Genomic DNA, 23,154 nt, shown 5'->3' with positions numbered 1-23,154 from the left:
TCGCATGTCTTTTAGATTCACGCTTTGTAAGATAGATCAGTATGTTAAAGTGTTAAAAGAATTTTAAGAACTATTACACTACCAATCGGTGAAGAAGACGGATACAAAATTTTAACACGACAAGGGCCTTAGTGTAAAGTATGGAAGTAACTAATGCCAAATTTGTTGGTATTATTTTCCAATACTTCATGATTGTCACTTCGTAGACAAAACTTTGCCAATGGCGGTGATGTATACAAAATTGAAAATGTTTCTAACTTGATTAAATTCAGGAATGTGAAGGATATACTAATAAATGTCAAACAGTGAAAGGCCTCTTTATCATTTTCTTGTGTTTTTTTTACCGGATTTAATACTTTTTATCCGCACAGCCGAACATCACAGATGCTTTGAATGTGGTAACTGCTTTAGATATTGGCATCACTTGATTAGATTGTATTTCAAAACAATGCTTGTAAACAAGAAATTGAACTCACTAATAAAAGACGAATTTGAATTTGCAGTAATTATCAGTTGAGTGTTTTTACTTGACAGTAATGCAAGGGCATGCAGAGTCCCTAATTTGTGGATCGTAAAAATGGAATTATAAATTTTTATGCTCGAATTATGACAAACCAGTGAATGTAGGCGTTACATTAACAAATGCCTTATGAAAGCATTAAAGGCATATTATGATGCATTAGTGAAGAGTGTAGGCACCTGTTAGTTTTATTGTGCCTTCGTGCTTCAAGGTCCTGTTTTTGAGTGCTGCGCAATCGAGACCCCAGCTTTTGTTGGCGGCGATTCCTCAAAAGTCGACTTACGTAGAAGTAGCAAAAGGATATCACCACAGAGGGCGCCACAAATTGAAATACAAAACTGAGGATTGAAAATATCTGTGATAGAAAGCAAAACCAGCATCCACGTTGCTCGATTGCAGGTGGTTTGACGGACGAAAAAAATTAAAATTGAATAGACTTAGGCAAAATTGAGTTATTTTCTTCCACAAAAGTAGCTCTGGCGCCTGTTAAAACTTATTTTTTCAGTTAAGAACAAGTTTTTTAAAATTAGGCGACGTCGTCTTGTTTTTTATGCTAAATTTCTAGTCACCTTTTCAACAAATCCCAAGAAATAACATTGTGGCATCCCACTCCCACAAAGTCATGTCTACTGAAGGAAAGGCAGCTGCTGTAATAAAGCTGTTGCAGGCTTCAGCTTGCTAATGACATTTTACTTCCCTCAACAAAACTTCAATGATAGTCACCTTGAGGATGAATGGTGCTACTGAAGTACATACCACAAAGTAAGACAAGAGTCTTTAGGTGATTTACTATGTCCTGCTTATCTGCCGAGTGTCCATCAACTTAACAACATTACAAACATAAATCTTATTAAAAGATAGCAAAACCCTGTTACTAAATTTTGTAACGCCAAAATAAGCTTAAATATTAGCGATCTTTATCCGCTTGCCTCGGGGTTGATTTAAAAATCTGTTTCATTGCAATTTCTGTTATTTATTTGTCAAAGGGAAACTTTCTCTGCTACCCTTAATTAACCCACTTGTGTCAACGCGTTCCGCATATTTACGGTGTCCCGGGTACGTTTCAATAAAGTTCAAATATGCTGGGCGTGTATATTTTCCACGTTTGGTGATGGATGCCATTCCTAAAAATATTGAAATACACTGGTCATGTGTGATCATGGCTGCGCATACTCAAACCTTAAAGCATCCCAATTACTAAGCATAGGGCCGAATTAAAGTAAGATTACTATCTGTCGGTGTTGGGGGCCTGTTTAGCAGGATATAAAATATGCAATACACTCAAGTGCTAGCGTGTTCATGCTTCAATAAAAGCAACGTTATAGTTATAACATGTGCACACATTCCGCCAAGGCATAGCTAAAGATCAAGTTGGTAATAAATTTACTCACGGCTATGTAAATCTCGCCACATGTTTCTTATTGTAAGAATATAAGTATATTTTAACCTTTAAATAGTTTTGCTTTAGTTCAAGAGACTGTATTGAAGCCTAAGACTAGTACTTACCTGCAATCAGAAGATGTGATGACTTATAAAAGACTGCTCAAATTTCTACTTAAAGTTCATTTAGCTGATCACGGATTTATAAGTATAATAACCAGTTATTGGCACTAAAGTGTAAGTTATGAATCAGGCTCAAGACTGCATTTTAAATTGCGTCTATTAGAGGTACGATGCGCCAGAATGACACCCATTTTTATGTACACCAATAAAATTTAGCAGCTAGGATGTATAAAGCAGCAGTCTACCGCCTTGTAAAATAACCTCTTTTGGTAAATAAGGCATTAAATTGAAAAAATAAAACCATTTAAATAGACAGTTTCAGTTTTCGCTATCTTAACTTGTGAACTTACGATCTCATTGTTTTAGATTGACACTTTTTCTTGGTCTTAGTAAGGATTTTCAATAGAATTTTGGGTTCATTCGCTACACTTCACTATGAGTCGTGAACTGCAAAATCTCTTGAAAACATGCATTTCAAATTTAGTTTTGATTTTCATTGGACTCTGCCACTCATATTAGGAAATCAGTGCGATTTTTTTACTCCCACTTGCTTTTTAGCTTTCGTTGTTTTCCCAACACTTTCAGCCTTATTTTTTTGCAATCTTGAATGAGCCAACATCTCAACCTTGCTCTCTGCAATTATTCATCAATGAGAATTGACGATCGGTACAATTAAAAGGTTTCTAACTAATGTTTATGCACTCAGTGAGCATCTATTAGATTTGTCAATTCACGCATGGCTTATTCAAATTACAAATGTCACCCGCAAGCCGTATATGAGGGCGTTGCCAATTTAATTAAGATAACAAACCTTTAAGAAGGATACTGGTACTTGTAAACATGGTTAAAACAATTTGTACCACTCAAAACCTCCTATTTACTCCTAAAATGTAGGTCAGTGGTATTCTTTTAGACCTTAGCCACGTTTTAAGAATTATCAGGAGATGCTTATCTCTGGGAAAGTGCATGATGGCATTACTTTGGAATCACTATATGTCCTTCCATTGATACTATTTGTATTTAATACCTCCTTTGTGAGCCTATATAAGTTAATGAGTAGTGAAAATAGGTTCTTGATAAATCGTCAAGGTAGAAAAATGATGTGATGCGTATTTACGCAAATAAACTAATCACTAAACCTGATGTTAGTGCCACAAACATTAAACCGCATTTGTGGCAAATTGCGCTAAATTATAAGGCTGGTGGAAGGAATCGTGGCTCCTTAACATTATAGTAAAACAATTGTTAAGGAACACAAACTGATTAACAATTGATAGCGTACTTAATCGCTACCGAATACCAAGCCGAAATAATGGGCCCTCTAACAAGGAATTTAGGCCTGACTATATATCAACAGTTTTTTTTAATGAAGTGGGAATTTTGATGCAGATGCTGAAGCCCCATTCAAATGGCCCTCTCTGTAGCTTGACCGAAATTTTAAAATTCGATAAAAGTGGAGATTTCAAAAAAGGTGTTCTGAGTTGACTATTAAAAGCTTTACCCGTCTAGACTCCCCAGGAGGCCAGAATTCCGTACAAATTGTTACATTTAGGATGGGATCGACGGTAGTGGTTTGATGGATGGCGAGCGGTAGGCAGATGAGCGTGGCGATCGCCCAGATCGTAGCTATTATGGTTCCGCACATCCATTTGCGCATTTTTGAGAAGAAGGGATGCACAATGACCAGATATCGATCCACCGCAATGGCTGTAGACGTTAGTGTAGAGACATACACAGAAACACCCATGGTGAAGCTGAGGAGCTTGCAGAGAAGCTGAGGTAGCACCCATGTGTCAGAGAACACAGCAATGGGTGTGAATGGCGCCGCAACCAGACTCATGAGTAGGTCGGAGACAGCAAGGTTGGTGATGAAGAGGTTCGTTATTGATTGCATCGACTTGCAGCGAAGAATGACGAGGATGACAATGGTGTTACCCAACAGACTGAGTATCATAATGACGCCGTAAATGATGAAAACTACTGTATGAATTAGAGGACCCCATTCAAAGGTAGACACCTCGCCTGGAGGAGCTCCGATATTCGGCATTCTGTGGGAGACGTGCTGTTGGTGAAGTGCGCTCCTTACCAGCGCGGTTGGGAATGCTCAGACTATTGCAACGTTGCATGATGATTGGACGGGGGTAAGGAAATAGTTTTAAAAGCCTCCGACTAATCAGAAATGAGGCTGATGCAGTCTGTTTAGCACACTAACAGGACGGATCATTATGGGCTTACGGACACATTCCGTTTAATGCACGGGAATTGCTGCACTTTGGAAACCAAACCTGAGCTAAAATAACCAGCACATCTGTGGAAAGTGGGATAATTCACCTTTTATTAGATCAATTAGAAGTATTGCTTGCATATTTGTAAATTTGTACAATAATTTTGGGCATTGGAGATTTTAAATGCTTGAATTAGCAGTAACGGTTGATTTTCGGTTTGGTCTTTACTCAGCAGAAAGGCAAAAAATGTTTGGTTGAAATTATATATTCAGCACCTAATCCGGTACAGTTTCCTAAAATCTTAATTATAATCCCAGATTATCCCTTGTTCGATATTTAGATAAAAGTTCGTTTCTGAGGTGTTATTATAAAGTTAAATTAATTTTGAGTGAATTTCCATACCACACGGTGTAGGATATGTGGAAATAAGGGGCAACGTGCTTCCCACTCTAGTTTTTCCCAGAAAAATTGCAGCACTCTACGATCCGGCGAGCGCAAATCAAGCAAAGCGATTTTGGATTTTAAAAGCCTTATTATATCGGAATTTTATTTTGCAAAGAACTTAATTAAATGCATAAAATAGTGCAAAGATTAGTCAATTTGCATTGAGTCAGAGATACAAACAACTGCTTAGTTACTGAGACTCAAATTTAGTAGATAAAAGAGTCCTTGATAGATGCTCTCGTTCTCTCATACATGAAACGAAACGCCACGGAAATTACGGTTTGTCGCACTTTCAAGACTACCCTCTCAAGATCTTTGTTTACTCGTTCAGCAATATCATGACATTTAATGATAAAATGCGTGTTCGTAACGTTCTACGACTTTCCTGAAGACGAAAGAAAGCATAATACTCGGATGGAACATGTATTGCCAACGCATAGTACGACTTGGGGCTACCGGTATGGCCCAGAGGCCATGCCACCCGGTGGAGGTACAATGACAGAGCCTTTAATTATCCTGTGACTAAAACCGAGAGTTTAACAAACAGTCGGAATATTACAAGTATCTAGCGGTTCTGAGCATGCGTTTGTTGGAGGAATTGCTTATAAAGAATATTAGATAATCGTGATAAAGTATTCCGCGATTAGTTTCGACAATGCAGGTTTTTGTAACTCAATGGTAGATTTAGTCAGCCTTCGTCCAATAGATATATTTTGGTAATTACTAGACTTATAATCCTTTAATTGGCAGTTCAACTCTCAGTTTTCGTAATGGATCACTGAGGAGCTCCACCATTGTACGTTCGTCCGGTGGGCTGGCCTAAAGGCCATGCCAATAGTTCCAGACCGTACTGTATGTCAACAATCCATATTCTGCTGGAGTATTATTGTAGCGCCCCGAGACTTCCCTGAAGACAAAAGAAGACATACCAGCAGAGCGGAATACATGTATTCGACGTACAGTAGGGCTTGGGACTTCTGACGTTTCCAGAAGGCCAGTTTACCTGGCAAAGGTACAATGGGGGAGACTCAGCGGACCCTTTACCAAAACCAAGAGTTAAACGATTAATTTATTACATTATGTCTTCTCTCACCTTCAGAGAAGTCTCGGGAAGCTATACCAATACACAATGGTTTGAACAAAGGAAATGGTAAAATCTGTTTGCTTTTTTAGTTTAACGCAAATTGCCAATGCTTCGACTGAAGAAAAATAGAAGTCGTGAAGACATTATCGAAAGCATTATTTCATCTTAATGGCTAATTTGATGTGGGCAATTTCAAACGACGGAAGGAATTTTTACTTAGTAGATAGTGACGTTGTTTATGTTCCCTGTTTCTCAAACATTACCAACATCCCGTTTTCTTCCAACCTAACTCTTTTCAACCTTCCAAGTAAAAAGGAGCCTTGTTTAAAGTATTTGGTTGTGGGCAGATTTCCTTTAGCATTTTATGCGATTTTAGGCTTCCGAAAGCGAAAGATAAGCTTTAGCACAACCTTCATTGACACAATTTGTTGTTGATTTTGTTCAACTCCTCTAAAATTCTCGGATAAGAGATGAATTTTATCCTAGTTTAGCTCGAGTTCCTGGCAAAGTTTAAAAGTTTGTACTATTAAAAGAACTTGCTAATCGACTCCATCACGTAAGTACTTAAGTCAAAGTATTTCTTCCAAGACCAAACCATCTGGCCTTAGCTAGATATTTTTTGAATAAAAACTAGGAAATGATGGATTTTTGATGCAATCCAAACTGTCCTATTGCCTACTTTTCCACTTTATCCCTGCATGTCCCGAAATGGAAGTCGCTATGTGGACTCGCGAGCCAGACAAATGCAAATTGCGAAAAACATCTACTGCTGTCTGACTTTAGGCGCCAGGGGGTCGGTCGCCTCCCTGCCTGTCTACCGTTTAAAAGTGGTCATCCGTTTTACTGCAACGATCTGCGCAAAACAATTTCGAATTTTGCTAAACTCTACGACCATCCTTCTAGAGCTTGTTATTCATCCTACCAAATAAAATCAAATACTTTCATGAATCTTCACGTGTGTAGATTACGATCGCATGAAATACTAAGGCCAAGGTTGCCATATCTGAGATACTTTTTGAGCTAAATTTCCTTATCAAAATGAGCCATCAGTGCCTTAATCAAAGGTAATGCTCGTTCCAATACGTTTAAGGTACACAACTAATCCCAAGTGATGCCACAATTCGATGGGCACCACCACTCATCAGCCAATTCAGTTCCACTCATCTGGCACAATTACGTTACGACAAAAATAACTCCATTCATGGATTTTCAACATCTTAAACAAAACCACTCCATCAGTAAAATAGATGACATTCTATACGGGTCGCATACTTTCAGCGCAGGACTTGAAACTAGCGCGTCCACCTGCTACATTGCGTACTGCGCCCAGGCTATATCAGCCTTGGAAGCTTAATGCTGCTAATTAACTCCTGCCGAGTTAGTCTACTCCGATTATCTAGATAACAGCCTCCGTCGGTTGTGACCTTGAGAACAACCCATCTGCATCCTGCTTAGAGGTCTCGATTGCCCAAGCAAATCCCCCAACCCGAGAGAATTCAGCATTGTTGAAATCCGCTTAACTGCCTACTTTGGATTCTTGAAGCCGGTTTGAAGTTGCCATTCTTTTTGTTGTAAAAAGGCGGAATTGCTGAGCGTTGCCGCATCCATATGCTTATGTGCGATACATCTACCACCCATGCAGCATCTTTGATGACTGTCCTGAATACCGCCAAAGTCGTCTCTCTTTTAGCCACTACCTCCCCCTCCCTCTGCCTCCCATTCTACAAGGCCCCACAGGTCAAAACACCCACCACTTTGCCTGGAGGACCATTCAGCGCAGGATCAAAGGGAGCCTTGATGAACGATAGACATTGCTAATTTTTGCATGCATAGATCGTAGATTGTATTTTTGTGGAAAACAAAAGAAGCAGTGTGATGGAGGAATCCATGTTGAGCCTAACCATGGCGGCGTACTTTAGAAACCATGGTCCAGTTGTTTCGTGAATTGCAGGAAACACATTCATTAGCCATTTCCCCAATCTTCTGTAGAACAAATACACCACAAGTAGACACCAATATTTTATCTGAGTAAGCTCCCTACTCTACAAAATACCATGCAAAAAGAAACAACGCTACCCATCCTATTAATTGTCGTCTTATCGGTTTCTTTGTGTCGAAATGCTCTTGTTGCTCAAAGAATGTGGAATTAATCATCGCATCTGAATCCTAATAGGGCACTACTAGCAGATAAACGTCAACCTATAGCTCCACCTTGTCATCAATGAAGTACCTCATTCACTTGGACTGATTTGAAAAATAGCAACTCTCTCAATCAAATTAACCGCCACTAGCCACTTGAGTTTAAAAAACCTCAAATTTCTAAATGTTGACTTCCAAGGTTCACAATTGTGACTGTATTACGCAAAGCACACTTGACAGTTCGTGGTCGTGTTTAAATAATTGCAGACCCATAAATTGGGAATGCGAACACGAGTTCGCTCGTAAAAACAGATCAAAAAGTACATGGAGTTGTCTGAAGAGTGCTGTGTCAATCGCTTGAGATGTCTTTCACGCAGCCGGGGAACTTCAACCACCGAAATGCGTCACGTGGCAGAGCCGAGCTGGAATCAAAGTGGACAAAAGTGATCTGTGGTAAAAGTGGATACATTCAAAACTGGGTATGAAACGGCAACATGCTTTGACTTCCACTACGATTTCTAGAATATTAAGCCATGTAAAATAATACAGCGTAGGATGGAAATTGAAAGTGCTTAGTAGAAGATCATTTCAAAACTTTCATACTTCTTACAAACTGATAAAAAACTCCAACAGAATTTCATGTCCTGTTTTCAACGATTTTTGAGGCCAGCGTAGGCAAAGAAAACACAGTTAATATCCTAAGTAAGTAGACTACATTCTGGTCCACACAACAACACCCACTCTTTAGAACTTTTCTGATTTCATACTAGCTAACACTTTCATTTGTGGGTCTAACGGGTTTTATATATGCCGTCAAGGGCGCGACAAGCTTCTCGAACTGCTTTCTATTTTAGCACTGGTGAGATACGCACTGGCTACTTTAGAGTCAACTTGTGATTTCAACCATAAGAATAAAAATCGCTCGGAGCGCCCACATGCCGAGAACAATGCCCGTATGCCAGGAGGAATTAGCTAGCGATCACGTACCCCTAGCAGAAGAAAGGAGCCGCCGCATTCATCACCACGTAGATGGAAAAGGACAAATACGTAAAACAAGGGAAGTAACTTTTGCCGACATTTGTTTACTTACGTAAAGATGAGTAAATCCAACGAAATTTTGGCTGCACCCCGCACTGAAGAAGTCAAACGGTCAAAGCGCATGTGCACACTTTAGATGTGTCCAACACCAACAAGAAAAAGGAAATTTTGAACAGATAAAATAGCCAAAACGATAGCCACCAGTAAAGTACAATAATAGCTAAAGTGCAATTTTCAACACGAAAATGTCAGTAATGGCCGAAAAATGTGCAGAACAAAAGCTGCAAAAAAAAATCAAAATTATCAGTTTGACATTAGATGTTCCTTTACCCTCCGTAGTGAAACAGCTCAGAGTGAGAAGGGAATAGATAACGAGCTTTTCTGTGATTTTCAAGCATTAAAGAATACGTGCAAAAAGAGTGAAAACAAAATTATTTGCTGTCTGGCTTGGACACACTTTCCTGTACCTCTAGCGGTGACTTCACAGGAGGAGGGTTGGAAGAGGGAGGAGCAGAGGCATTAACACCAACGCTTGGGCCAGTACCCTCGATGGTCCCACCAGCACCACCGGCGCCAACATCCGTGACACCGGCGTTGCCTATGCCCTCTCCAGGAGCGCCAGAGGCTGCAGCTGCCGCAGTTACTGAAGGCCTGGCGAGCTGTTCAACAAGAAGGGCAAGACAGCGCTGGGTCGCCGGCTCATCTACTAGCTGCGCTGCAAAAGTGTTGTTGCGCAGAGCCTCCGGCAAGCAGTTGCGCAAAGCGTCACGCGCTCTGAAATCCAATTGATAGTGAGTAGTAACAGCACTACCAGTACTGTGACCTCCAGAGCTTGCGATCAAATTTTAAACTGTAAAATCCTGAACCGCACAAGCAACCATTAGTCGAACCACAAGGAAGAATACGGGTATTGCATTTCCCTTATTCAAATCATTTGATATACATTCTACATACCATATAATCATAAAAATATATTTATTCTTCAGGAGAATGAAGTTAGAAAATAATGCCAAGTATACAACTCAGAATAAACAGTAGTGAGTATCCAAGAAAATAGCTACTGGAAACAGCGACAGTACCTTGTAAAATGGTAAAAATCGTCAAAAAACATAAGACACTTGCTAGCACCTTAATCATAGTCTATTTCCTGCCACATTTCAGGCGTTTCAAAACCATCCAGGAGCAGCAAATAGCATGAAGCTACTAGCAAATATTAACCACATGCCCATTTATCTACTGAGTGAGCTCTAGAAAAACAGAAGAAATAAAAACTTCACTGTGTGCATTACCTCAAATTAACTAGTGAGCGAATGAGATAATTAACATTCCAGTTTCCTTTGCAAAATTTTTATTTGTATAAAATAAGAAAAAGTGGGGCGATTTCACACAATGTAAAATAATGTTAATTACGCAAAAAAGGCTACCTACCTTCATCACAACTCTACCGAAAGCATAGTTGAAGATAGAGAGGAGTACTAAAAACATCGTCAAGAAAATATAACTACCCAATTTCCTTCACCATAGAAATCTTGCCAAAAACACCTCGAGAATTCGTGCCGAGATAAGACAGGAAAAAACTAGTCAAGATCATGGAGGTTAGCAAAAACAGGAAAAAAAATTACAAGTACAACATCAAATCATCAACAATGTCAGATCGGCAGGGCGGTTGGATAGTGAACAAAAAAGATCTCTCCAAATTCATCAAGACATCTCACTTGAGGAGTAAAGCCTTCAACAGCGAATGGAAAAAACTTTTTAAAGAGCTAGAAGTAAAACTTGCCTACAATGAAACGAATGGAAGATTAACACAGCAGAGTAAAAGAGCATTTGTAATGACCTCATCAGTAATTTATCAAGTCATGAAGGCTACAGTCTTTGAGAAGGATTATGGCACTTCTCATAGGCAGCAAGGAGGGTCAGAAGTAGAGACTACTTGTACGAATTTTACATATTCTGAAGACGTGGATTTCACAACAACATTAATACTAGCAAGTAACCCCAAAACACCGAGAAAAATATTGGTACAAAACACTAAATGAATCATTATAGGGGGAATAAGAAGATTGCCACTGACAGGGTTTCATATTTGATATTATACACTCAGCGTGAGAAATAACGTTCATCACGCTAAGCTAAGAGAGCTGTGGTCGATGTGACAAAGAGAAGAGGGTTGTAAATTACGGCGGTCGGTAAAGTTAGTGAACAAGGAAATGATTTATTAGAACGTATCTCGGACCATCGACAGTTTAGCATCAAATTCATATTCCTGCAAATAAAATTCTGAATGTGCCTCGAAGCGAAGAAACAGTTTCAAATAAATTTGAAGCTCATTTAATGAGCATGATACCAAAGTTTCGTTATTTTTTGCGATCTATGGAAAGACCCTCATGATTACTTAACTAGGCTTTAAAACTTGCCCTACTAAAGTGATACCATCCCTAACCGCCTCATGCGAGAGTACTCAAGATCTAAGCGAAAATCTAGTCAGCGTTAGATGTTTGAAACCCTCGTCATCTACCCAATGACAGTTTCGGGATATCTTCACCACTTTCCTTCCCGATAAACTTATTTCGCCCTCACTACAATTCACATTGGTGCTATGTAGAGGAGTAAGCACTCCCTCCGCTAGGCAACAGATAAGTTGCTCGATCCTCAGACTTAAATGACGGGTCGAAGGAGGCCATAAAGCATACATCGCAGCCTTGTGGACAATTCGTGAAATAATTAAACACGTGTATCATTTACCTAAAGGAGTCTGCTCATGGTAAGCTCGTAACACGATTTTCTAAGGTGACGAAGCGATTCGGTAAATAACCACAGAAAGGGTACTAGAAAAGGTGTCGCCATGTGCATGAAAAGTTCATTTTTTGTTATTGTCAAACGGAAAATCTGCGTTTAGAATGGAGTAATCGAGAGAGTACTTTACGCAAAACCAGAGAAAGCAGTGGGAAGATTGGAATAAGTACCTACCATCGTGCAAAAAAACAGCCGTTGGTAAAAGCACGAATCCCTTTTCAACGAACCTTGGACTCTAGGTTCAAACAAACCACCAAGGATAGAGGGGGAGAGGGGATACATTTCCTCAAAATTCTATGGAAAAATGATAAGGACGATAAACAGGAACACAGACGGTACTTACAAAGCATTAACTATCAAGTTAAAGGACAAACAGGAACCTGGCCATATTATCGAGTTGAAGCAACAGGAGCTGCAGAGTACCCTTCTGCTAATGCCTTAGATGTCATAAGAAACATACTTTTCAGTTGTGTTATGGGCTTAAAATTGTAAGTCCTATATTGCTGGCACCAAAACAATTACTCACTGGCTTAATTGGAACATTTTCACAATGAGCAGATAGGCATCGTTGCATTTACGAGGAAATGCTATGTAGGAAGATCTACTTCGTCAGTTCCACTACTGTGTCAGAAACGATGTAAAGAACACAGACTAAATGGAGATCTAAACATTTAAAACGACTAAATCTTTGCCGACTTGTCAGATGGGATAAAAAAAGACAACCCTAAAATACTTGGTTGAGCAAAATAAACTTCCCCCTTCGATCTTATTTAAGCTATTTCACGAACTACCCTTTTGGGATTAGAACAGGAGCAAAGCCAACGAGCAACACCAAAATTTTCAATAAGAGCAAATCTATTCGGCGGCGAAAGTATTTCTTACATCTATTCAGTTTTTTATCCCGTGTCCTGCCTACCTCTACCTGCTCGATACTCCAGACACAAGCAATGTGATTAGGAGTTAATTACGACAAATTATCAGGGTACCATAATTGGTGTTGCTGCCGTTGACGTATTTGGGTGAAGATTAATGACGGAACACAAATGTAAGTGGTAAAAGACCATCAACCTTCCAACAGTGAAGATAAAAATCATATCAGAAAAAATGCCAACGATGAAACAAACATTCAGTTCGTGAGAGAGAATTGCCCTGCATAAAAAACCATATTTTGTGGGACTTCAATGGAATAATAATAATTTTTAAAGATGATCCAAGCCGAGTTAACAACAGTGTGGCACAAAATTAGTCATAGAAATGCAAAATTTTGAATGATTACGAATCCAGTTCGTCCACACTAAAAACAAATGCTTTATGTTAATAAAATTTAATTTTCTTCCCATATTAATAGTACTCTTCTATTCGATGTGGATTACATGCGCTGTAGACAAGCTAGTGTCCAAAAGCGATGAATATAACTTTTATGATAGTACGGTACCTTCAGTAAAGAGGAATAATGAGGCGTATCCCATCAGATCACAAGACTTACACATAATCACAGTTATTGGTATACCCCATCTCAACAATAACATCACAAGGGTGACCCGTGCAAGACACGCATCTTCGAATTCCATGGAACCAACTTCCACATAATTCATGCTGTGTTCATAAAAACACGTTTTGCAATGAACTCAGGCAATTGAAATTATGTATTAAATGGTAAATGGATGGCATGGGTTGAGGGAGAGAAACAAGATCAATCTCACCTACCTCTCCATCCAGTGAAGCAAAACTCAATTCACTTTTGCCAGAGGCATTCATCGTGAGCCAATAACGAAAATACCTCAAGGATATGACAGGCAGAGCGGTGCCTTACATACCGACTGTTATCGCATAGGCGTTGGTAGCATCGGATGACGTGCTTTAATAGCCGAGTAGACTGTTCCTTCGCCAATTGTTCAACCATGGACGAGAGTACAGTGGCAACGTGGGCGAATCGCTCATAGGTATGGCAAATATACTCCAGTCCGTTGTTGTCTTGCAGAAGTTTCTGCATTATGAAAGTAGCCACCTAAGGATAATACATGGATAACATTCAGATGTCCGCCTCATGCGTACCTGGTCGACGTTCCAACAAACGTTAGTCATTATTATAAATCAGTTGATGATAAAGGTAGTGAGTAAATCACCCAAATTGATACTTAAAAGTAACAAGCTACTATGGGGTATCAAAACATACACCTTTACCTACGGTGCTGACTCAACTCACTTTGATGCGACCTTTTACCACCACTCACTACGATAAAGGACGTAAATTGACAAGTCCATTTAGCATTTTGGTAATGAGACAGAAATTTGAAAGATCCACAACTCCCAAAAATCCTTAAACTAAGGATGTATTAGGAACACCCATTCTGAATTCAATGCGACCAGACCTATGGCCATAATTTTCGTAAAGGTATTGATTCGACACTTCCATAACGCAAGCTCAGCTGGAAACAAACCCATAGAATAAAAGTATTCTAGTTTATTGAAACTAATTAGAGCAAAACTATTGAAGATATTCATAAACTTCTGAGTATCCGGTGGAAACGTCGGAAGCGGCACAATAATGAAGAACCGAGATTTTGTGCTTTTCAAGCAGAGCCGAAACTGGGATTCTCAACCAGCCTAATATTTATGATAGATCATTCACTCTCATACAGTTTCATGATTTTCCACCCAAACAGCATTACAAAATCGACTGACCACTTCACGTGCCTAAACCCAATATAGATTAAAGCTGATCGTAGAGAGCCCATCTAGATGGTTCAATGACCTACCCTTAACCGTCACTGATGAACGATAAGTTATTGCAGATAAGCTAGCGGTGTCCGCTTCTTATTCGTCACTTCAAGGGAAAATACCGTTGCGGATGTGCAATGTCTTGAATTTTGGTGCACTTTGGTTCCTACATCTACGCCTAAAAATAAGTTAACTTTTACTCCCCCTCCAAGTTGATTATCAATCAAAGCAAAATGGGTAAAATTGGAATTTTGATTACAAGGAAACCACTACTTAAGCAATCACTTGAGATAGAAAAGTTTCACTTATGAACATCGCAATTGATATTCCAATGAAGTAAAATCACCAAGAAAATTCATAGCTAAATAAAGAATTTTAGATGAATCAGACTGTGTTTAGTAAAGTGTACTGTCTAAAAGAAAACACCGCTACTACTGGTAGTAACAACAACGCCCTAATTGCAGTTCTGGGTTCTAAATGGAAGTGAATCCATCTTGTGAGAATCAAGGAACGGAAGTCAGATGCAAAATCTAGCTTAGCGCCTTAGTTAATCTAAATTAGATGGGAAAACTAGCTATCAGATGATTGAGAAGTGAGGACGATCAGATCAGTTAATTAGGTAAGTTCTATTATGCCATTAGTAGTACAAGAACAGAGCATAAGGCGATTTCATAAATAAGAAGCTAGGCATAAGTTCAAGATTTGCAAAGTATGTGACGTACATTACTCAAATATCATGATACCGACAATGAACTAAGAAAGCTGTTCGGCTTAACCATCTGAGTTTGTTCGCTTTCAATTAAATCACTTACAGTACACGCGAACCGTGCGTTGAGAAAGGAACTTCAAAGTAACCCATCCAGTGTGCAGAAAATAATGAGCTATGCACCTAGTCAACTGAAAATTACGCTAATGTGGAAAAGTATGCGCTTAACAAACTAATCAATGCAGAAATCAAAGACTAGTTCAAAAATCTCATTACAATGAATACCACATGAGTAACTACAAGGTCGTGACATCAGCCTCATTTCGTTCCATTTCAGCCATTTGTGCTTCTAACTTTTTAATTCCCTTTTACCAGGGATGTCTATTTATGGATATCTGCAATAATAACGCCCTAAACAGGGCTAGTCTAGAGAGCACGTTACCAATACCTGAAAAAATCATTTTAAAAGATGGCACATAGTCCAAAAAATCGCTTACTCATCAAATTATAGTAGAAAGGGGGACGATAATGGGACAACAAGGATAAGTGCTTGTGAGTATCACAGCATTTACCCCCAAACGATTTTAACAGCATATATTACAAAATATAGCAGATATAAGCATCGTAAATGCAAATGTAGAGGTAAATTATAAAACTGTACGGTTACCGTTTTACTCAGTTCGCTGCCTGTCTCCATAATATGCAAGCAGAGTGGAATTATCTCGGTGTTGAGAAGGAAACTGATTACATCCGGATCGTCAGTCTGAAAAAGACATACCATTTACACACAACTACAATTAAAGGATTCGCAAAGGCGTAAGTCTTTTGATTAGGCCAAAAAATCGTCTAATTTGAGGCACAAACCTTAGCCAGCGCTCCGATGACACCCAAACTAGTGAGTCGCAGGTACTCGAATGGTCGATTCCGACTGTTGGTGCTAAGGAAGTTATAGAGATAGAGAGGTATTTGAGCTTTGAGGAATTCAGTTCGCGTGACTGGATGTGAAGCCAGACATTGTAGAAGGGCGAGCGCATTGCACACCCGGTTTGACTGATGAGCCTGGTAATAAAGATTGGCATAAGTTGGATATGGCTAAAAATGTCATAAAAGAGAACCCGTAGGCTTCAAATATTAAGTACACGACACCATCATTGTGGGTAAACTTTTCAAAACTAAAGCGAGATAGTTTTAACCGTTAAAAGGTGTCCTAATTATGAACTTGTCTGAATATGTACGCAATAAACCCCTTCCAAGGAGTCGAATCCCATAGACTTAGACACCAGGTTAGGAAAAATGCTTTCAAAAATAGTAAGCATGAGAAAATACTCCGGAATTTGTAAGGAACAAGTGAAATAAATCGGACTTCAAGCGTAACACACAGTTAGATTCGGAGGGCTGATGTAAGGATACACAGCAGTAATCTCCTGGAGAAGTGCAGCCACAGTCCCAAACGCGTACCACAACAAAGGAGCGAAATCTGGAAGAGATTCGCGCATTTTACTGCAAAAAGTATTCAGTATGAAATACACTTACCACAGTTCTAGTAAGGCCTTCTCTCGGGTTTCAAGACTGCTTAAATTATTTACCCAAGTGTAGAATTCCACTTCAGGGTTACCACTTGAAAGTCCACCTTGAGCATAAAGGATGTTATTGAATAACAAACCTGAATCCTTAGAACTATTACCAGCCATCAGCTGCATAGCTACATCAAATAAACATTATACACCGAGGGGTCGAATTTGATATATTTAAACTCTGAATAATTTCTACCAGTGTTTAATACAAAAGTTATGGAACTCATATAATATCCATATATTGGCTTGCATCTCGTTTGTTAGAATAGTCTTATATGAATAAGGAGCAAATTTCAGTTACCTTTGCAATTTAACCAGAGGTTCAGGAGTAGCACTAGCATTTGTTACTTGTCGTGCTTCAAAATATGCTACACTTACAACACTTAATCATCATTGCTCAATTCCCTGTGTAGTTTGCATCCTATAAATAAAAGAATCTGCAGCTTATTACATAGGATTGGAATATTGCTTAAGTGTGAAGTTTATCTTACTTGTAAAGAAATTGCTTCGTTCGGTGGTTTGAAAATCACATTCGGATTAAAATGGACCAATGCATTCCTTAGGCCTACCAAGGGAAGTTCCGCCATGATTTCTGGGAAGCCGTCAGCTGGATTGCATATCCTTCAATTCACGTATTCAATCTAGATGTATTTTAGGGATCAGAAATGCTAATCTTGTCGGTGTTGCAGTGAGCAGGAAAAGTCCGAGATTGTATACGGCGAAAGGTTTAAGCTTAATTGCGTTTTAAATATTCAGTGCTGTCTTGATGTCGAATTATTGATTTGAGACCAAGGTTGTGTTTGGTACTAATTGAAGAGCTTAACCCAACAAACTCAAATTATGTTTAACTCAACCAATTTCGGCAAGTATGTATTTCAAAGAAAAATGTATGCTGATTGCATTCAGTACACAATCTTCAGTAGCGCTGCGAGATATAAATGCGGCATGCTAAGTTTTGCAGGTGGAATAACTGCTCTCCTCCTAGTCCCGACAGTCACCTTTGCCCTCCTAGGCGAAATGTCACTTATATATGTAATTGTGTTTAGAGAAAAGCGCCCATTTCGGTTTGTCTATGAAGCTGAACAATCCGTTAACAACATTGCCTTCGGCATCTATGTGTGCTGCCTTATGACGTTCCATAGTAAGGGGCTAGCCTGGCTGGGTTACAAGTCAGAATTCATAGAGAACAAGAGCGCTACCGATTGCAAAGCCTATCGCTTCCTCTACGGTTTCATCCTAACCTGCATGGCCAACACAAACTTTATGAATATGTATGACAGGGCAATCACGGTCAGATGCAAGTGTTACGCCCCCATTACCAAGTCTAGTTACATTCTCACACTGAATGTACTCACTATCAGCTCAGTCGTTCTCTCCCTTCCCATATACATAGTCAGCGGTCACTGGGTAATCGATGGCCGTATTGTCTGCAGCGCAGACCCCGGCTGGTCAAGACTCACCTTGACAATCTTAGCTGTGCACGATGTCATGTTCGTCTGCGGCCTGATGCAGTCAATTGGGACGCTCATCCTCATCTTCTCGATGGCCCGAGATCTGGGAAAAATGGACAACACTATAGACTTCCTCCAAACTGCCACCCTGTCCAACCAGGTGCGAGCTACTACCACTGATGCGGCCAGACTCCTTCGCGTGGCTCAGCGCGACTGCTGGGCCTCGCTTGCGTACAACGGCATCGCGGCCCTAATTGCCTGTCTCCGCTCCATCTGTCGTGCCAACTTCTATTACACCATCCTCTGCGACTTTGAAGACAACCGCTCACCAGTAGGAGTAGTCGAAGTCTACGCCTTCGACGCTGCCGAGGATATAACCAAGCTCATGACAATTGTACTAGCCGGACTTCACTATTCAATTTACTTTTACCATATTCCAGGCGCGCGATTGTGGGTAATTGGGGGCAAAGATGGGGAGAGCAAGGAACTGCAAGCGATGCGAGAACACCTTCCAGAAAACGTGACACTTGATAACATCATCAGTGCCTTTAATCAGTGCGTGCACCAAGCAAAGAAGAGCAATAAGTCAGCACACAAAAATCTGTCCATATTCAAGTAAGAACCCAAAAAGACGCCCTACTCGACCATTTCAAAAACGAAGCGATGATTTGCTTGCTTCTTTAAAAGAAACATTTTTTGGTCATTTTAAACCAAAAAGAGCTGAGGGGAGAGAACGAAAGACGGAAGGGATGGACGAGATGTCAAAAGGGGCACTCTCACATATACATATCTTCCCAACCAGGTGGGAGGGCGGAGTCGGGATCGGGATTATTGAAGCGACTGCCACGAGGGCCAATGCTGCGTGGGGGGATCATAGGTGGACCTATAGGATCGAAGCGCGAGCCAGGGGGCACCATGCCACCAACACCAGCGAAGCCGTCAGGACGTGGGAGTCCGAAGGGGTTGCGAGGTTGGCGCAGAGCTTGTGTAGGGTCAATAACCATTCCACCTGTACCGCCCAGTCGTCGTGTCCAGTCGTCCACTCCCAAAGGATCAAGGTCGCTGCGGCCGTAGCCTCGTAGAACTGGATCCACCCCGCTCACCGAACGATTGGGCTTAATAAAATTTATCAAGTCTGAACATAGCTCAGATTCATGAAGGAAGAAGTGTATACTAGAGTAGTGCGGTAAAAGTTGTCAGCTGATAGGAAGCATACAGGTCTCTGAAGGGACTATTCATATGCACAGCTAAAATAGCGATTTCAGGTGAAATACGTAAAATAGCATGTATTAGGCGAACAAATATTGTTGATGCGGAGTAAATTACAAACCAATAACATTAAGACAGAGCTACGTACCGGTGAGTGAAGCACATTAGGTGGCAGCGGATCAAAGGGTACACCTCGAGAACTTGACTTGGCTGGCTTTGGGAGTACCACTTTCCATAGGTTCTCGTCCATCTCGGAGAGGGTGAACTCAAGCTGTGAAAATATTTCACCAGGCTGAAGGACACCACCGGACGACGCGGCCTCAAGGCGGACGTGGGCGGGTCCTGATAGCTCCAAATGACCAAACTTATCTGTTGTTGTGTTCGTCAAATTCACAAAGACATGATCGTCGGTTTCAGTTGCAGAAAGCTGAAGCTGAATATTGTCAAAACACTACAGTTAATCTAAACAAGACTGTGGACGTAAATGTGTCGGACATTTGGTGGATTTGCATAGAGGGAACTATAGAACCTTATTTACCACTTGCTCAGGAGAATTACGGGCGGAAGTCCCAAGAGTTACATCCATTACATCCTGAAGCCGATAATTAATTCGAATAGGGTCATTCGAAGCCCACTCGTTCGGTAATATGGAAGCAGACTGCAAATGACTTGTTCCTAATAATTTGGCTCCTCTTGCAATTAAGCAAGCATGGCTCAAAAGTGCTATGAAGACAGATCTTCGGCCGTTGGCTTGAGCACCATGTAAGTTGATTACATAGTCAAGTATGCTAGACTCAACAAGACTTAACCGAACCTTTTTCTCTGCAGATGACATGGCAAGATGCTATCCCGAGATTTCGTAATGGCCGGGTTACGCCGAATTGACCAATTAGCATAAGCCAATCATTCGTTTAGTGATGCTGGGGCTTCAAACTTATGACCAATCATGAATAGGTATAATTTGTTTAATCCGATAGCAATGAAATATTTTTTAATTTTATGTGTAACCAGTGTTTAGTGTTAAAACTCGTCACATGGAAATAGTTTTGTTTAGGTTTGATTGGTTGAAACCTGATATGATCTCACCTGAGACGGCAGAAAGTTGTCGCCGCCATATTGTGGTCTTTCTCCGTTTCCTTGAGTACTTTTGGTTGGCTTTGTTGTGTCATTTCGGTTGTAGCGTTGTTACTTTCACAGTCTAGTCAACTGGAATGATTCATACGATGCACAGCGTCGCTGTCACCACTCCTCAATGACTAACACCGGGTGTGCACATTAACCTCCGTCGACAGCCTTACAGTGGCGTAACCCCCCGAAGGTTGGGCTACTATCTCAAATGTTGATTTGTGTGAACCATATGTTTACATATTATTGAATAACCTAAGTACAAGTAATACAGCTTTTTAAAAGTGCCTTTTAGAGTTCTAAGTTTGTATGCATTCACAATTGCCAAGCCAAATGGATAGAGTGCACTCGTTGATATTAGAAGGCGTCAGGATCAATGCCCAACGATAACATAAATGCTGTAAGCTATGTAGTCGGATTCGCTACCTCGTCAGAAAAGCCAGAGGTAGTTAATAAAGGAATTTCTTAATCCATGAGCGGTGCTTTTCGGCGACGGATCTCAACGCCATGACTTTCACTCGTTTCAGGTAAATTGTGTTCACAAAAACTAGCTCAAATTCATCGGAATTTTGTCCAATGGTTACTCATTCTGCTGCCTTATAGATTGCAAGTTGGCACCACGAGATGTACGTCAGGTTAGCAACTTCTGGCAGTGTTGTCTTTGAAGTCGATATAAAGGTTGCCCGACAGCCTGAAGTGATAAGCCAGATGCTAGATTGTATGTTTGCCTACACGTTTCATGAATGGTGCACGCCTTGACATGTGTTTTCTTCCCTTTTGTTTTATGTCTTATCTTTCGTTGAATGAGCCATTTTCTTGCCGGTGTTGGTACAAATTTCGTTTCATAAGGTCAGTGCGAATGCTATAGCCAAAGTTTCCTGGTCCTATGGTTTTTTCGATGTGCTCTTTGAAAAAATGAATATAAACAAAGAACACTGGAAATTGAAGTTTAGTACATCCGGGTAGCTTCAGATTTCCTCCAATGTGGGGGTTTAATGCTAGGCATGTGCCATGAACTAGCACAAATTTCTTAATGGGTTTTCAATTTGAAGTCATCCTTACTAGCTACATTTCTCTTGAACTGAGTTGTTGTTAATGTTATGATGCCAGTAAAGTTGATGATTTCCAATAACGTTATCTTAAATGTGGGTCCCGAAATTGTTCGGTGACCGGGATGCCAAGAGGTATTCTGGATAGTACATTCCTCATTTGTTTCTTCATTGCCTCTTATTTTGTTATTTTTGAATGGTTTGGCTTATCACCAAGGGTACATGCTTTTTGTCGTCTTTTTTACCGATTTTTTTGCAATATTTTGCAAGCACTGTGACAACATTTTTGAGTGTCATGCCTACGCATGGCTGTTTGTTTCTTCGCGATGGGCTTCAAGCAATGACCTTTTTAAAGGTACAATCTAAGGTGTCATCATACTTACTAGAATAATAAGCCACCCAATTAACTGAAAAAGGAACCCCAATTGTTTCCTTTTTAAATAGTGGACTCATTTGCTAAAGCGTTCACTTTTCCCTTGGCTAAAATTTTAGATGGGGAACCTGAAATAGAAGGTGAGGGTGGACCAATCCTCCTGCAAACAATGAATTCAAATATGGTCAGGAAAGTGCTGTATTGGTGTGCATATCACAGAGACCGCGATGAAAGCAAGGAACACCGGACGTGTGACGTTGCTAGCTGGGAGCGGGAGTTTTTCCGAATTAGTGAATCTTCTGTATTTGACATTCTTTTGACAGCTAGCTGCCTCGTCATCAAGAATCTTTGTGAAATGTGTTGCCAAGTTATTGCCAACTTGGCTAGGCGTGGAACACATCCAGAAATTCGTAGACTCTTCGATGTTCCCTCTCAGGTAAAACCAAATACTTCGAGTAATTAATGGGACTCTGCAATAAGTCACTGTTTTCGTTAGTAGTTCATGGATTGATATAACGCTTTTCTCTCGTATTAAAACAGCTAAAAGCTTTGTACACTATGTCTAATTTCAAGAGAGTCTTCGCAAACTTTGTTTGAAATTTACCTGGAAATCAAGGAGAGAATAGGCGTTTCCTGAAGGAAGTTGGTGCTCGGGGCAAAAATGCCTCTTTCAAATTTTCCGCAGAATGGTACTGTTTTTGACTATCTGGGCTGGCTCATGTAAATTGCTAACGTCTTCGTGATAGTCCAAAAGCAGCCGCCTAAAAACTTGGGTGAAGTTTTTCAGTGTACACCGAGATACCGAAAGTTGACGTGCGATAGTATCAGGCCTCTCGGTTGATTGGAGCAAGGGCTCATCGTTTTGTTCCAACAATACATAAATCAGTACATAATGACAATACTATCGATGCACAACTCAAATACTGAAACAACATTTAGACTTTATGCTGTCTGGACTAGGCAATGTCACCCTGATACAGGGTTGATCGAGCATACACACCCAAGTGTCGTGCACCGCTACACCCTCCCTGAAGCGATAGTCACATTTTGAGGCAACCTTACTAGTGAAGCCATGTAAACACGAAAGGTGATATTGATTGTGAGACAATGAATAACTGTAACACGCTGGTTGTTTATTTCACTCTCGGTTTTAATGTTATTTTGGATCTGCCATTGTACCTTCACCGAGCGGCCTGG

At 40.3% G+C, this 23,154-nt stretch overlaps 5 protein-coding genes across 5 annotated transcripts in view; 2 read left to right on the top strand and 3 right to left on the bottom strand. All coding sequences in view use genetic code 11, as the record gives it.

Moving 5' to 3' along the window:
- EGR_02175 (Neuropeptide Y receptor) overlaps positions 1-4,070 on the bottom strand; it is a gene marked incomplete at both ends in the record, with an annotated part of 5,909 nt that extends 1,839 nt beyond the window's left edge. The window contains 2 exons of the mRNA XM_024491424.1: positions 700-875; positions 3,525-4,070. Coding sequence (XP_024354277.1) covers positions 700-875; positions 3,525-4,070 — 722 coding nt within the window. The remainder of the gene's footprint in view (positions 1-699; positions 876-3,524) is intronic.
- A 4,194-nt stretch (positions 4,071-8,264) lies between these two features.
- EGR_02174 (Cell differentiation protein RCD1) lies at positions 8,265-16,867 on the bottom strand (the record flags this gene model as incomplete). The annotated part of the gene is made up of 8 exons (XM_024491423.1): positions 8,265-8,363; positions 9,421-9,727; positions 13,567-13,757; positions 15,844-15,939; positions 16,041-16,235; positions 16,556-16,676; positions 16,710-16,806; positions 16,840-16,867. 8 exons carry the CDS (start codon positions 16,865-16,867, stop codon positions 8,265-8,267), a joined length of 1,134 nt encoding a protein of 377 aa, XP_024354276.1.
- A 900-nt stretch (positions 16,868-17,767) lies between these two features.
- Positions 17,768-18,820, top strand: EGR_02173 (hypothetical protein; the record flags this gene model as incomplete). Its single annotated transcript, XM_024491422.1, has 1 exon — positions 17,768-18,820. The coding sequence occupies one exon, from the start codon at positions 17,768-17,770 to the stop codon at positions 18,818-18,820; it is 1,053 nt and encodes a 350-aa protein (XP_024354275.1).
- Positions 18,821-18,977: 157 nt separating this feature from the next.
- EGR_02172 (Proteasome inhibitor PI31 subunit) lies at positions 18,978-20,245 on the bottom strand (the record flags this gene model as incomplete). Its single annotated transcript, XM_024491421.1, has 3 exons — positions 18,978-19,316; positions 19,559-19,843; positions 19,949-20,245. 3 exons carry the CDS (start codon positions 20,243-20,245, stop codon positions 18,978-18,980), a joined length of 921 nt encoding a protein of 306 aa, XP_024354274.1.
- A 797-nt stretch (positions 20,246-21,042) lies between these two features.
- Positions 21,043-23,154, top strand: part of EGR_02171 (S-phase kinase-associated protein) — a gene marked incomplete at both ends in the record, with an annotated part of 2,682 nt that continues 570 nt past the window's right edge. Inside the window, 3 exons of the mRNA XM_024491420.1 lie at positions 21,043-21,062; positions 21,147-21,253; positions 22,077-22,393. Of these exons, the coding sequence (XP_024354273.1) occupies positions 21,043-21,062; positions 21,147-21,253; positions 22,077-22,393 (444 nt within the window). The remainder of the gene's footprint in view (positions 21,063-21,146; positions 21,254-22,076; positions 22,394-23,154) is intronic.

This window comes from Echinococcus granulosus, assembly GCF_000524195.1.
Source record: "Echinococcus granulosus chromosome Unknown EG_S00009, whole genome shotgun sequence".
Classification (NCBI taxonomy): Eukaryota; Metazoa; Platyhelminthes; class Cestoda; order Cyclophyllidea; family Taeniidae; genus Echinococcus; species Echinococcus granulosus.
The sequence above is the reverse complement of the archived record's forward strand: the minus strand, read 5'-3'. Positions and strand labels throughout refer to the sequence as shown.